Here is a 15,892-nt window from a genome sequence, read left to right as displayed (position 1 = left end):
ACTATAACCAGAGTCTCTGTGAGTTGCCACAATGTGGTTTTGTTTAGTTTGGCCAAAGGATATCAAGCCTGCCACCACGTCAAGGTAGGCTCTGCGAGCAGGTCCCTAACCTATTTATCGTAATTAGATCTAATTTAGTGCTATCTTCTATGGTTTATTCTATCCTTATCATTATATGTCTAATTCATATTTTATATTCTATTTTATCAATTTACTCTAGTCTTCTACTCTTATTTTATTCTACTGCTTATTATCAATTATATCAATTACATTATCATTAATATTATATATAGATTTTAATTATATCTTTATTATTTGCTATATAGTTTATGTTGTAAGTATATCCATATCTATGTTTATCTATTTAATTTTTGCTCTATATTGGCAATTTATTATTACATTCTACTCATATTTATGTTCTACTAATTTTTTAGCAACTCTTATTATTGACTAGCTTATTTATCTTCTAATATTATGACAGAATAACTTAATTGCTCATTCTATCACTAGTTTCTATTCTATATTATTTATACTGTATACTTATTGTTTAATGTTTACTGTCCTGTTTATTTCTTCTATCCCTGTAGTTTTACTGTCATATGTCATCTATTCTATGTTATCAATTTATTCAAGTCTTCTGCTCTTATAATATTCTACTGTTTATTATCAATTATATATATTCTATTATCATTAATATTATATATACATTTTAATTATATCCTAATTATATGCTATATACTTAATCTTGTAAGTCTATCCATTTCTATGTTTATCTATTTAATTTTTGTTGTACATTACCAATATATTATTACATTCTACTCTTATGTTTTTTCAAATATTTTAGGAACTCTATCCTTATTTTTGACTGCCTTATTTATCTCCCAATATTATTATGACAGAATATATAACTTAATTGCTAATTTTATCACTAATATCTATTGTCTTTTAAACATAGTCTATCTATATTAATAAAGTACATTTTTTCTATGTTATTTATATACTAATTGTTTAATGGCTATTGTCCTGTTTATTTCTTCTATCCTTGTGGTCTCACTGTCTTTATGTCATCTATTCTATGTTTGTCTCTTTGCTTGTTATCTATTTACTTTATTGTTATTAGCTACAATCTTATTGACCTATTTCTTCTATCGTTATGTTCTACTGTTGTAACTATTTATTCTCTTTTAATTGACTATTTATTTACTAATTCCATGCTTAGTTTTTGTTGTCTGTATGTCCTTAATATCTTCTTATCTATCCATTTTATTGTCTATTCTGCCTAATTATATATATATATATCCTTGTGTTATTAATTATTATAATATTCTCTATTCTATATGTTTAAATAATTGTATTCTTAATATCTATTTTATTTCCTATATTTAATCTATCTTTATATGGATATGTATATGATATGCTACATCTTATTTTCTAGTGTTTCCAGAGGAAGGCAAAAAAACCCCCATTGCTCCAGCCGGAGAATGGGGGAAAAAAATTCCTTCCTGACTCCAAATCTGGCAGTCGGACAAGTCCCTGGATGTGCTGATGTTTATTATAATATAAAGTATCTTATCCTTACTTTCTAAAATCGAACTTTAACTTAACATATAAACTATTTACAAATCTCTCTTCAGCCGAAGAGAGAGAGCAGGATCCAACAGGAGGGCTGGAGGTGGAGTGCTTGGCAATGTTGGTGACATGATGATGTTGCTTGTAGCTCTGTTTCGTTTGCAGTCGGTGGTTGAGCTGCTGATGGTATGGGCCTGATACAGATCCAGTAGAAGGGCATGCATCTGAGCTGAAGGTAAGGCCAGGTGTTTGAAGCACATGACAACCAGCTGTTGCTCACATAGAAAAATTCTTGAAGGCTTTTGATGACGCCTGAACCGATGTTGGCCTTCAGTTCCTTCAAGAAGGACATTGACTCCTGATGCTGATGACTGAAAAGGGCAGCATTATTTTATTTGGATTGTAACATTTCAATGTTAGTAAAAAAAACATAGGCAATAGTAATGCAGACAGGTGCTACATGGCTCATTAGCAGATATGTGCAGTGTATTGGCTAGTGGACTCATGGACTGATATGTGCTTATTTGGTTTAAATGGATATCCAGACAAACAATGAAAAATTTTTTATATAATGTAAAAACATGGAATTCTAAGCAAATTTCCATTATACATTACTGTTGATAATGATTGTCTCTTTTCTTCCTTTCCTTTATCTGTCTTCAGTAGTCAGATCTCCTCCAGACAAGACTCAACTTCCCACAATACCTTGCATGTTTTGTAATTAACAGACCTGATTCTGGGTGCAAGAGCATGATCATTTGCATCGACTAGTGTGCAAAGTGCTAGTGCTGCATTTATAAATGGACCATATACATTTCCTTTTTTGTCTCATGGATGATTTTCCTTTTGAAATCCTGCTACTGTGTTTGGTTATTTTTATCTTGGCAATTTTAACAGACACTTAGATGCCCATTTTAGGCAAATTATTACTTACAGTTTATAACTTTTGGCTTTCCACTGCTGTCCAGTCGATGTTTCTGAACAGAGGATGCTCTCTGATGTTGCCATGGACCCCAAGACGCTTTTCAGGGTCCTTCTCTAGGAGCTATAAGGAAAGACATTAACAGTCATTTAAATTATTCACAAACATGCCCCCTCCTAGAGGTATAATGATGCATTTGTTCTATATGGCCAGGCCTGACAGCGGGATTATATAAATAAAGATATTCTGTGGAGCAAGGGCAATGTGGAACATGATATCTTGCTCAAGGGCAGATGCAGTGGTTACAACCTTATAGAGACCTGCCCCCCACATACATTTTTTTCCAGGACACCTCACCTCCAGAAAATCAAAAGTGACCTACAATTTTGTGTTCATAGAGTGAACCTGCTCCTGGGCCTCCTTTTACTCCTAGCACCCCCCCCCCCTACATATAATGCCTGAAAATACTGCTCCATATTCTAACACTGTAATTGCTGTGACACGGCCAGTATAATTATATTATAGCTAGAAAGTGCAGCATTGGACATTCAGTGGACATGTAAAAAAACTTAACAACTTAAAACTAATATTGGGGGCCTGTGAGCTGCCTGTGACCCTCCAGAAGTTGCCATTACTTTATTTGAGCTCCTCTGTGTAAGTGCTCATACCCACCTTTTGCAGTAGATCCTTTAGTCTACTGTTCATACACATAGGAAAGGCTGGTGGGTCATGCAGGATGGAGTTGATCCGTTGTTCCTTATCAGCTCCACTATAAAATGGCATTCTGCAAGTGACCAATGAAAATAGTGTATGGCCTAAAGCCCACCAGTCCATCCCTGCATCGTAGGTCTTCTTCATCAGCACCTTACAAAGAAAGAAGAGATTAGTTGTCAAACATAATCATTTCTCACTGACTTCCCATGTTCAATGGGCGTTCATCTGCAGGATCTAGGGATGTTCCAGGGGACTCCTATGTGCCACCCACTTACTGACCATACTGTACAGGCAAAGGCACTTAAAGAGTGAGGTGCAACTCTTTGCTTTTCCTTTCTAAGAGTGGAAATAGTTGCCTCACTAGATACAAATGCCTAGTCATGCACTTTGCACTGTGTCCAGGGATTTATAAAGGAGTCCAAACATCTTTGCATGTAAATGTGTTTGCAATTTAATGTGATTGCGGGGAAACAATATTTTAGTAACCCATAGCAACTAATGATCAGTTAGCTTGGGTTAGTCTATGTTGTATGCTGCCCCTATGTAATGAAATCATTCTCTATGTGTGCATGTGGCATACAAGGGTTTTGCTGTATTTAGTTGTACATTTACCAACAACCTCCTGTCTGTAATAAAGGAAGAACTAGTTTCAGATACAAGCCTGTAACTTTGGGTACATTATATAGAAATTCTTTGATATTTTGCTGAATCCCTTACCTCTGGAGCCAAGTACAAATCAGTTCCATGTGAGCAAGAGGTGGTACTCTGTCCAAACAGGTTTTCAGCTGCGATGCCAAAGTCAATGATTTTGATATGGTCCTTTCCAGTCATAAGTACATTCACCGGTTTGATATCCCTGTAAATATAAGAATGGGTAAAGGGTTACTATCATTATATTGGTGATAATATTCCCTAAAGTAACAACAGAACTGAATAGGTTTCAGTGTTAACTATAACTACTTATAAAATACCTTGTACAACTGGTAAAGCCTGAGGCTCCAAGTCTTTGTTATGGCATTTAAAGTAGGGATGCACCGAAAGATTCGGCCGAATACCGAACCGAATCCGTTTCTCCCCCGAAGGGGAAACCTTATTTACTTCCTTGTTTTCTGACAAAAAGCCACGCAATTTCCCTCCCGCCCCTAATTTGCATATGCAGATCCTGGATTCGGTGCATCCCTAATTTAAAGGGATCTTAATATCAGTAGATGACCAAAAGCAGCTTCGCAATAAATTTGTTAAATCTTGAATTTTGGTTCTTAAGGGCAATTTTAAAACAGATAATGAAAGAAAAGAGTGGGAATACAAATTAATGGAAACTTTCAATTCTCTGAAGAATGGACTAAACCTGGGCCTTGGATTTATGGCTAATTATGTGGACTAAGAAAGGACTGCACCAGGTCAGAAATACCAACATGTCTGGATATGGACTAAGAGGTCATATGGAATTCCTTTGATTCTACACTCCAATAATTCAGCCCTAATTTATACTCAGCCTCTTTGACCCACATTATCTTGTACCTTATCTGCAGATTCCCTTGTAAATGACTTTGACACCTTACACATAGATTGTTATTCCTTTTTGTTGGTCATTATGAGCTGAATGTTGTATATATACCAGAGAACACCACAGCTTCAGTGTAATCCACTTAAAAAAAGGAACTAAAATGTTCTGAACGCTTGCTATGATTATATTAGTTAGCCAATAAAGGTATCACCTTTATACCACTTTTGTTATTTTTTTATTTCAAAGGGGTTGCCCTGTAACATTAAATCAATGAATGAATGTATTGCCTGTCCCATAGAAGTTTTACTTACCGATGAACGATGCCCTTTGCATGAAGATGTTGCAGGCCGCATACCATCTCTGCTGCATAACAGCTGTTTAAGAGAAAAGCATCATAAATGTTATCAGACTGATTGAACACCATTTATGTTCTTACTCCCCTACTTATGAAAAGGATTTTCAAACATGATGCCTAAGGGGCGGTAGAACCGATGCAGCCCCCCTTAACCCATGCACTTCCCTTTTTTCACATTTCAAATGCAGTGATAGTGGAGGGGCACATCATTAGCTCAGAGAGCACAATTCTGCACAAACGGCTATTTGCCTTTTGATGTATTTATTTAATCTCTTATGACACTCCAAACCCAGTCACTGCTCTCACAATGGCACTTACATGAGCGTGTCCATTCTCAGAGGACCTTTAGTAATAGCATCCAGCAGGCTTCCTCCACGTATGTGCTCCATGACCAGGAAAACTTCCCGCTGGTTTAAATGACAAATAAGAAAATAATTAATCTCCTGAGCAATGACACAACAACAAAGATACAATGCAGGATAAAACAAGTATTTATATAAAAATAAGTAAAGGGAGCCCAAAGAAAAGCAAAACACAAAACAAAGCAGAAAATGTCCCTCCTGTACCCTACAGAGGCCTTTCCCTCTATTTAGAGATGTAGACATTTCTAACTTTGAATAGACCCTTGTATGAGAATCAATGGCCCAACTATGATTCAGATGAACACCTCTTCTTTCAGGCTATCAAAGCCACTCAGCCCCCTCCCCCACTTAGTTTCTGCGATGAGACATATATAAAGTATGGGATCAGTATTATGTTGTACCTCTGTTTGGAAAGCTGCATGGAGTTGGCACAGGTAAGGGCATCCTCTTGCTGCCTCCAGAACTCGGGCCTCTCTTTCAATCAATTCTTTATTCTGATCTTCTTTCTCGATGATTTTAATGGCCACACGCTCACTGCTGTCGGCTAATGATGCCAGCATTACCTGAGAAAGGCAGAGGGAAGAGATGAAAGATTAGAGGATCTTGTACTGACACAGTCTCCAGATCATTCTGATAAGGCTGGAGGATGAGTGCTATGAGGGGATACACATAATATGAGGGTATCCTTCCAGGTCTATCACTCACCTTGCCAAATGCTCCTTTCCCAAGTTCTTCATGGAGCCGGTAGCTGCTGATCTGCAGAGGAAAAGATCTTGTACCTGCTACACGGGGTCTCTTTGCCTCACCTCCTCCTTCTATGAGAAAAGAAATAGAGGCAAAATGTTAGAAATGTAAATCATTTCTGCACTTATTGATGCAAATACCTAGTAGTTGAGGTCAAATCAATTTTTTTTCCATTTAAAGCTTATATTATATTTTGTCATAAATACTTTGAGGATCATGGGACAAAAATGCTACTGGTTCAGTAACCTGTAGTAACCAATAAGCTGGGAGTATTTACTGTTTAGCTATAAGCAAACATCTGACTGGTTGAAATGGTTTGCTGGAATTACTCTGCTAAATTCTAACCTTTAAAATATTTAAAAAAATCAACTGATGTTATTTTGGGGATAATGTTTTAAAAGTTGTAAAGTTTGTACTTGGTGTAATAACACATAGTAACCAATGTGACAGGTGACAAGAAAGAGCAATGTGCTGACTGGTTGCTTTGGGTTGCTGGACCAGTTGTGACTTTTATCATATTAATCACATTAAATATTAAATTAATGATATTAAAATTACTTTTTCCCACATACTACTCCAAAATACATGAAATGCACTTGCATGCTTTGACTTCATACTAAAGCAGGAAAACCAATTTTTCTGATTGAATCAACTGTCACAACTGACTATGATTGGAGACCCAACAAGATCCCTGCAAACGGGATAAATGAAATGTGTACGGTGTAACATAGCTTCAGTGTTATGTCCTGCTGTTAGCATTGGCAACCTTAAGTCAGAGAGAATTTGCTATAATAGTTTTTTTCTTGAGAATCATTGATGTTATTGCTGTGTATGGTTTATAATCACTCATCCATAAGAAGAGCAAGATGATTAACCGTTTAACTGACATGTCATCTCCCAGACTGGTAAACACTGTGCAATACTTGTGGTGTAAATCAAACTGTATAAGGACCATACGCAGCATCTTATCACATTCATTATCCAGCTGTAATGAACACTGATATGATGAACTTTAATGTGATGACAATTTACTTTTTATGGAGATGACTTAACCCTGTACAAATAATGCTCAAAGAAAAATCTTGACTTTTTGCAACATGTCTAATGGAAGGATGGAGTTCAGTGTCGGACTGGCCCACAGGGATACCAGGAAAAGTCCCGGTGGGCCCAGGTGTCAGTGGGCCCTCATGCTGCTAGACATTTGGCCTATTTCATGGCCATTCCCTATTTCTATGAGAACAAAGTGGCTAAATAGATGGAATAATAGATTATAGTATGTAAAGAAAAGGAGAATGTGAGGAAAGGAAGAATAATAGTACTATGGGTGGGCCCCTGGTCTAAGATTAATTGGTGGGCCCCTAGTCAAAGGTTTTTGGGTGGGCCCCTGGTGTCCCAGTCCAACACTGATGGAGTTTACAATGAGAATAAGAGATGAATGTTCATGTACATAAATACAGACTCTCCTTACCTTCTGATGCTGCTGTCACTTTGCTGCTCTTGGAGATCTCGTCTTCCTTCTTCTTCTCTTCTATATTACCTGTTTCAGGCACGTTCCTCCACTTTCTCTTCTTCACTCTTCCCTCCACTTTTATCTCCTCTCTGTTGAAATTCCTGCGTATTTTTATAATCCTGGGGGCCACCGGGCCTCTGCCTCCCTCTTTATGGCTGCACTGGGCAGCGCTCTTCACTAAGGAAGTCTGAGGGATTTCCTCCGTATTTCTCAATAATCCCCCATCCTTGACCAGGTCAAGGTGAGGTCTTCTCTCCATTCTTGATGGATTTATCCTGATCTTCTCTCGATTCTGATGTTTGTATCCAGAAAATTTGAGTTTTGCTCTAGAGTGCATCCAAGCTGCGTCTAACCTGACCAACTGCCAAAACTCTAACTGTCAAAGTGAAGGTCACATGGGCATGAGACTGTGCTGCTTCTGACCTGACCAACTGCCACTACTCCAACTGTCAATATGAAGATCACATGGGGTATGCAACCAACAGCCATCTCCATACCTGCACTGTCTAACCTAGAAAGATCTCTCATAGGTGCCACACTGAGCTTGCCCATGATAGCACTCAGGCACTTCCCCAGTGAGAAATGCATTGGATATCAGATGGATAGTCATGATCTAAGTTACTATAGACATAATCTCACTGAATTATCTAATAACTACTATGGCTGCTGTGACTAGCTATCACAGTAATGTAACTGGATTCTTGGGGAACAAATTGAAGTGCACAGGATTCCATGTTAGAGAACCTTCCAGGTGTTCCGATAGGAAGAATAGGAGATCATATACAGAGAGAAATGTGGCTGGTACATTTTACTAGGGTTCTAAGTGGTGTAATACAGGTTCTATAATGGATCCACTTGCCCAATAATGGGTTAATGACTTGAAGAAGGGCACGTGGGATGGAAACATATTCAGGCTACTTATACCTTAACGGGACAAACACAGATAAATCCTTAATGTAGAAGGATTTAGAGATACCTGTATAAAATAATATATATTTTTAAAGATGTAAAACATGGGAACTATGAAATGTTACATATACCCACTAACGATGCCATGGACACTTATCCATTGTAAAACTCCTTTCTAAATTCTCCTGTTGTACCTCTCATCATTCTCTGTTTAAGATAAACGATTTGCAATTGTTATAAGTAAGATGTGTTTTTGGAAAACACAGAGGTCACTGAGGAGTTCTGTGATTATATAAAGGCACAAAGCTGCAGGCTGAGTTATACAGGGAACTCTGAGTATCACTCCTGTATTATAAGGGATAATGTACCCCCTACTGTAAATTATAAGGATATTAGAAGTCACTGAGGGGTTCTGTGATTATATAAAGGCACAAGGCTGCAGGCTGAGTTATACAGGGAACTCTGAGTATCACTCCTGTATTATAAGGGATAATGTACCCCCTACTGTAAATTATAAGGATATTAGAAGTCACTGAGGGGTTCTGTGACCATATAAAGGCACAAGGCTACAGGCTGAGTTATACAGGGAACTGTGAGCACATATAGTATAAGTATATAGACACAGACTGTACATGTATAGTAACACTTTAATAACAATGAAGGCAGAACAGTCGCCATTAGATTGACAAGACAAAGATTGGTTACAGTAGACAGAGGCTAGAGCAATTTACAGCCAACGTGCGGTCATGGAAAGGTACTACAACTCCCAGCAGCCCATTGCCCACACAGGTTACGGGGCGTTGCTATGTATTGTAGATCAGCAACAAAACACGAGCAAACCTGCGCAAAGGCGAAATAGCTGTAGGGGTAACTAACTGCGCCAGTCACTAAGGCTTTACGGTTGCTAACAAATCACGTCTCCGCACTGTAGCCCCGCCTTACGTGTATTTTGTCCTATAAGTTTTAAGGGCGGAGCAGAACGCAGGGGGAGGGGGCGTGGCTGAAGCTGTAGGTAATGGCGCGCTTTTGGTAGAGGGATGTTGGACGGAAGTTAGAGAGTATGGGAGGGGCTTTTTACCTTAGGGGCGTGGCAGTACAGAGCGCTACGCGTGGTTTGCGCTGGCAACGTATGTGGCCAGCAGGGGGCCCTCTGTTATTGTTGCCTATTCCCGATCCGCAGCTTGAACTCCTCCCGTTCCATTGCCTTGCAGCGGCATGAGAGTTAGCACGAGCTGAGTCGCTGGGAATCGCTGCTTTTGTTATTGGGGTTGGGGCCGGTACAGAGACGGTGCCTGAGTTGGTGGAAAGACTAGAGATGGACTCGAGTATAGAGCGGGAGTGTAGCGCCCTAGGGGGGCTTTTCCAGACCATCATCAACGACATGAAGGTGAGTAGAATGTGGGGCTGTGGCACCAGGGTGGGAAAACTAATTTATAGGCGTTATGTACCCCCCACCTTGTCTTTAGACTTTGTTTGTCTCTGTGTGGCCCTTACAGACTGTGTGGCCCTTGCAGTCTCTGTGTGGCCCTTGCAGTCTCTGTGTGGCCCTTGCAGTCGCTGTGTGGCCCTTGCAGTCGCTGTGTGTCCCGGCTGCAGTCCCTGTGGCTGTTTATGGGCTTCAGTCCTCACTGGGGGTAAGTGTTCCTAGCTCTCCTACTTGCTCTGCCATATCACAGCCCGTGTACCACTCACAATTACAGACTATGTATCTGCTCCAAACTTCACTTGTGTAGTGTATGTGCTCCAGAAAACATTATGTGCCCTAGCCTTTTTACCTGCATACCCCTTAAATGAGATCTCTATGTAAAGTATAAGTTCCACAGGCTTTCTGTGTAGTATGGGGCTTGCTGGGGCACTTTATAGGGTACATAAAGCCTGTGTAACTCCATAGTAATGTCTGACCGTTTATAAACCCCCCACATGTAAAAGTGTAGAGCCTATATCCAACCTGTTGAATTTGTTGTCTGATCAGACTGTGCAATCTGCCTAAACGGGGAACCTGATGGCAGTGATTGGCAGGATTTTATAGCATAAGAAATGATGACCGGGTTATGCCTAATGGTACTGTGGCTGCTGGATTGAGTTTTTATTGGTACTTGCTATTGATTGTTCTGTTGGTTACTAGACTGACAGGCATTCCAATCTCATTTTGGGAGTGCAGTGCAGCTGCCCATCTGTTTTTTTCCTTTTTATGGCTTTCACATTCCTTGCTCTTAACAGGTCATGTTGAAATTCCTTCTCTTTCTGATGCTTTACTTAAACCATAAGCTGGAGTCTTCTACAACCTGATGCCACACAGCTGCCCCTTTCTGCCAGGAGTTGCTGGGAGTTGTAGTTTATAATTAACTGCAGAGTTTCAGATTTACTTATATCTAATTATAAGAATCTCTTTGCTCCGTTCAAACATATGAACTACTCGCCATTGGTACTGCTTTGCGTTGGTGCAGTTATTCATACCAACTAATTGGAGCTTTGCTTTCACTTTATGGCAGTAGGCTGATGAAATCTACTTGCTGATTGGTTGCAGTGCAAGAGCAATGGTGCAGCATCTAGCACACAACATGGGATTTAGTTAGAGCAGTGATCCCCAACCAGTGGCTCATGATCAACCTGTTGTTCACCAACTCCTTGGATGTTGCGCCCAGTGGCCTCAAAGCAGGAGCTTTGGAGGCAGTTTTGGTTGCCTAAAAACAAGGTGTACTTCCTAACAGAGCCTCTTATATGCTGCCAGTCCATATAGGGGGCTACTAAATAACCAATCAAATCCCTTATTGGACACTCACATGCTTGTGTTGCTCCTCAACTCTTACATTTTTTTGAATGTGGCTCATGGGTATAAAAGGTTGGGGACCCCTGAGTTAGAAATATTAGTGGCGGAGATGTCTGTGTTAAAATTCCTATTGAGACTGATAAGCCCTGGGCAGAATAAGTTACAGTATATGTTAAGGGGCTTGAGTCAACATAGTGTCTTGTGGAAATACTGGAGTTTGCTTTGAAGCTGAGTGGACTTTGGCACAGTAGGTTGCACAAAACAAATACATTTGCCGCTGCCAAATTGTTAATATTTTAGTGACATTGTCCTGTTCTTATTTCTTGCTGCTTAGGCCTCCCCCTGTTACTGTGGTTTAGATGAAAACACTGGAAACGATGAGCCTTTCTTGTCTAGAGGGTTGCGTATATCTAAAAGCAGATTAGAGTCTCCTTTTGGGTAACCCAGTTCCTAAAGTTTATGGTTTTTCGATGTGGGATCTGTAGTGCAGGTCACAAATGAGCCATTAGATCTGGGGTCCCCAACCTTTTGTTTTACCTGTGAGTCACATTCAAATGTAAAAAGAGATGAAGAGCAACACAATTATGAAAAAAGTCCCTGGGGTGTCAAATAAGGACTAGTAGCCCCTATGTGGACTGGCAGCATAGAGGAGGCTCTGTTTGGCAGTACACATGGTTTTTATGTAACCAAACTTACCTTCAGGCCTGGAATTCAAAAATAAGCACCTGCTTTAAGGCCACTGAGAGCAACATCCAAGGGGTTGTTGGGGATCACTGCATTAGATGGTAAGTTTTCATTCTCAGCCTCGATTTAAACCATTTACAGAGCAGAGACCAAACTTAAGATAAGGCAGCAGTTGCAGGTGACATGAATCACAGGAACGAGATCATAAGACAAGCGACCAGCTGGCACAGCCCGAGTTGTTCTGGTATCAGCAGAAAACGAGTGTCACTCTGGAATGGCATTAAGGACAAACAGCGAGGGTCAGTCTTTGGGAACTACTTTCTTAAGTAGGAAAGTGTGACCCTTGGTGTCCTTCTGACTTTCTCCTCCGTCATCGACCTTGATTGATTAGTGAGCTACCACAAATTTGATTGCGGTGCACACAAAATTTGACACTGGAATGTCAGAATTTGACGCTGCACACATGAAATTTAAGCCACACAAAGTTCACAGCCCCACGGTCCTTGGGGAAAAAACAGGGCTTTATACTGGTTCCTGGGGCAAATAAAGTTGGTGACCGCTGATCTAAGGTTCCTATCACATTCACACAAACTAGGGGCAGTTTTATCCAGAGTTCGTTAACCTGCTGGTATTTCTTTAGAATGTGCTGGAGGAAATCTACACCGACACAGGGAGACCATACAAACTCCTTACAGATAGTGCCCAGGCTAACCATTACTCCGCTATGTAGATATGGTTTGGGAAGGGCATCTTTATAGCAAATTAAAGCTATGCATAATAAGATCCATTCTCTTGTGAGGTCATTAAACAAGCACATCATCTTGGGCAACCAACACATTAGGCTAAGTGAGGATGAACCAACTGATTTCAAAATATCAGATAAAGAAAGAGGCCCTCCTGCTCTGAAGATCTTACGACCTATGGTTGGGCTAGTTTGTCTGCTGCCCTCTATATATTGTTGGACTGGTTCTAGAAGTCAGATCTCTACCAGTGCTCAAAGGCTGATTTATCCAGTCCCCCTGGATTGGAATGCATAAATTCAGTTTCCAGCCATCACACAATTTCACTGTAGCCGATTGATGCACTCTAGTTTTGATCTCATAAAAGCCCACTTGTTTGTGACTGGTGTGTTTAATAGAGTCACCCTGTCCAAGATGAGACCACACATCATAGTGACTCCTTTAACATTTCTTAGAATGGGCGTCTGTGTGATGAGTTGTTCTAATTTGTTTCCATCTGAAGTGTTGTAAATAATATTTTATTTGCATATGAATAAATAAAGGGGGCACATTATTTTCCCATTGCTAGTAAGTCTGCCTTTGATTAAGATGTAGGGGGCAGTCTTTGAATAGTTTGACTTTTACAGCGGTGGCACATAGGGTGATTTCCAAATATTTTTGCTGCACATACGACAAACTGCTGGGAATCGCTCCAAAAGCTGCCATGAAGCTGTATCGAAACGAAGCACTTGTGATAGCCTTTAAATTGTATAGACAAAATGCTTGTAAATGCTGTGTGTACCATACAGGCACTGGTAAAGGCTGCCAACTTGGCCTGTCCAGACCAAGTTGGCAGCTTATTGTCCTGTGTATGGGGTTGTCCCAACATTTAGAAAATCCCATTGGACAAGGACTGCATCAGCTTATTATCAGCCCCTATTATGAGCTGATCATTGGCCTGATTTGGCCACCCTCTATACTTAATTGGCTATATAGACATTTGGCCAATTTAAAGGTGGCACGGGCCGGCCAACTGTGCTCTCTACCTGTCTGTCCCATAGGCAGATACACAGTATGGCCACTTTTCTGTTAAATCTACCGATCTCTGAACCAACCAATATCCTTGGTATATTTCGTTCAGCATCACATGACTACCATTCCCGTACCAATAATAATATGAAGTTGGTTATGCCAGCTTTAGTGCTTGAGTACAAATAAGGCGGTGCACATGCTTTTAAAAGCTGCCAGTTTGTAAACCCTGCTTCTCTAGAAGTGTAGGTGGATTCCTCCTTATTTGTTCTCTTGGACATTGCACACTGTTAATAATCCTCCACTCTTGCCCTTTCGGAGAGCCTCTGACCTCTAGTCTAGACACTCAAAAGGGACCAGCAAGGGGTAAGAGAATGCAGCAATTTTAGGTAGTAATGGAATAAAGGTCGAGCAGACAGTTATACACATGCACCACCTTAGGCTCTGTACCACTAGTTATATTTGCTTTGTGTATATGGGCCTCCAACTCTCATAAAATCTCATATAAAGATTTGGTGCACTCGTATAATCTCATATAAAGATATGGTGCACCACAGTGCTGCAAGTAAGGCCTGAAAATTGTTCTCGCAGCTCCAGGTTCACCGACTGCTTGCATGTACAGATATGTGATCCGTTATACAGAAAACCATTATCCAGAAAGCTCTGAATTACGGAAAGGCCATCTCCCATAGACACCATTTTATCTTAATAATCCAAGAGGATTTCTTTTTTCTTTGTAATAATAAAACAGTACCTTGTACAGGTATGGGATCCGTTATCTGGAAACCCATTAACCAGAAAGCTCTGAAATTACGGAAAGGCTGTGTCCCAAAGACTCCATTTTTTCCAAATAATCTACGTTTTTAAAAAAGAATTTCCTTTTTCTCTGTAATAATAAAACAGTACCTTTTACTCCGTCCAAACTAAGGTATAATTAATCCTTATTGGAAGCAAAACCAGCCTATTGGGTTTATTTAATATCTACATGATTTTCTAGTAGACCTAAGGTATGAAGATCCAAATTAGGGAAAGATCAGTTATCTGGAAAGCCCCAGGTCCCAGCATTCTGGGTAACAGTTCCCATACCTGTACTTAATCCAAACTGAGATATAATGAATCCTTATTTTAAGCAAACTCAGCCGGTGATAGTTTTATTCAATGTTTATTGAACTTCAATTAACTATTACTTGCAAAAGCCAGCCTGACCGCGAAAAACCATCAACATGACCTATAAGTAACTTTAAATGCAGATTAATATTTTGAAGAGTAGTTCTTTATAGTCCATGTCACTTTACGGTATGAAGATCCAAATTAAGTAAAGATCCATTATCCAGAAAACCCCAGATCCCGAGCATTCTGGATAACCAGTCCCATACTTGTATGATAATTTACAAGTAATTACCCAGAGCTGGGGTTTCACTATAGCTGCATCCAGGCCCACAGATACTATTTTATCTGCCCACATGTCTGTCTGTGTTCTGTCCCTGCTTCTTGTCCTTGCTGTGTGAAACAGAGGGCAGAACTGGAAAAGAGCTGGATTGCTATTGCAGGCAGATAAGAGTGATTTATGGACTGATAGGCCCAGGGTGGGGGTTTATGGGGTAGATGGCTCTGTGCCACCCATGCTTTCATCTGTAAGGCCTGTTCATAAGTTTCCAAAAAGACAACTAAATAAACTCCTGATATGGTTGTGTCTGCAAATGTTACTGGCATAGACAGTGCTGAGTGCCCCACTTTACATATCTTAATTGTCTGTGTTCTGCTCCACTAAACGTTTCTCAAGAAGGAAGATCTATTATTTTGTTTAGGCCGGGGTTCTCTGCGGTGATGGGGTTGCTGAATCAGCTGGTTCTTACTTTGAAACAGTGCAGCAGAGGATAGCTCTCCTTCAGCCAAGATTCCAACTGTCACAATGCTTCCCATGCTTCTTTACAGGTCTGTTTAGGTTTGCTACTTTTTCAGTAGTCAGAAGCAGCAGTGCAGCTAACTGCAGCAAATATGTGCAATCTAGGGGGGTGTAACTACAGCTCCCAGACAAGTAATACCAATTTTGCCTTTTTTAGAAGGTCTATGTAAATAGCAGGATTACAGCCAGTGC

General features: G+C 40.0%; 1 protein-coding gene across 4 annotated transcripts in view; it reads left to right on the top strand.

Annotated features, from left to right (window-relative positions):
- Nucleotides 1–1,722: 1,722 nt before the first annotated feature.
- mtss1.2.S (metastasis suppressor 1, gene 2 S homeolog) overlaps nt 1,723–15,892 on the top strand; it is a 64,094-nt gene continuing 49,924 nt past the window's right edge. Inside the window, exon 1 of one of the 4 annotated variants that reach the window (XM_041578976.1) lies at nt 1,723–1,804. Coding sequence is in view for 2 of the 4 variants with exons in the window: in XM_018237407.2 (XP_018092896.1) it covers nt 9,908–9,979 (72 nt within the window). In the remaining 2 variants the exon portion in view is untranslated. Of the gene's footprint in view, nt 1,805–9,638; nt 9,980–15,892 lie in introns of those variants that run through there. The other 3 variants (XM_041578977.1, XM_018237407.2, XM_018237408.2) reach the window with 3 other exon arrangements.

Source organism: Xenopus laevis, chromosome 9_10S (genome assembly GCF_017654675.1).
Source record: "Xenopus laevis strain J_2021 chromosome 9_10S, Xenopus_laevis_v10.1, whole genome shotgun sequence".
Taxonomy (NCBI): domain Eukaryota; kingdom Metazoa; phylum Chordata; class Amphibia; order Anura; family Pipidae; genus Xenopus; species Xenopus laevis.
This window is presented reverse-complemented; position numbering and strand designations above follow the sequence as displayed.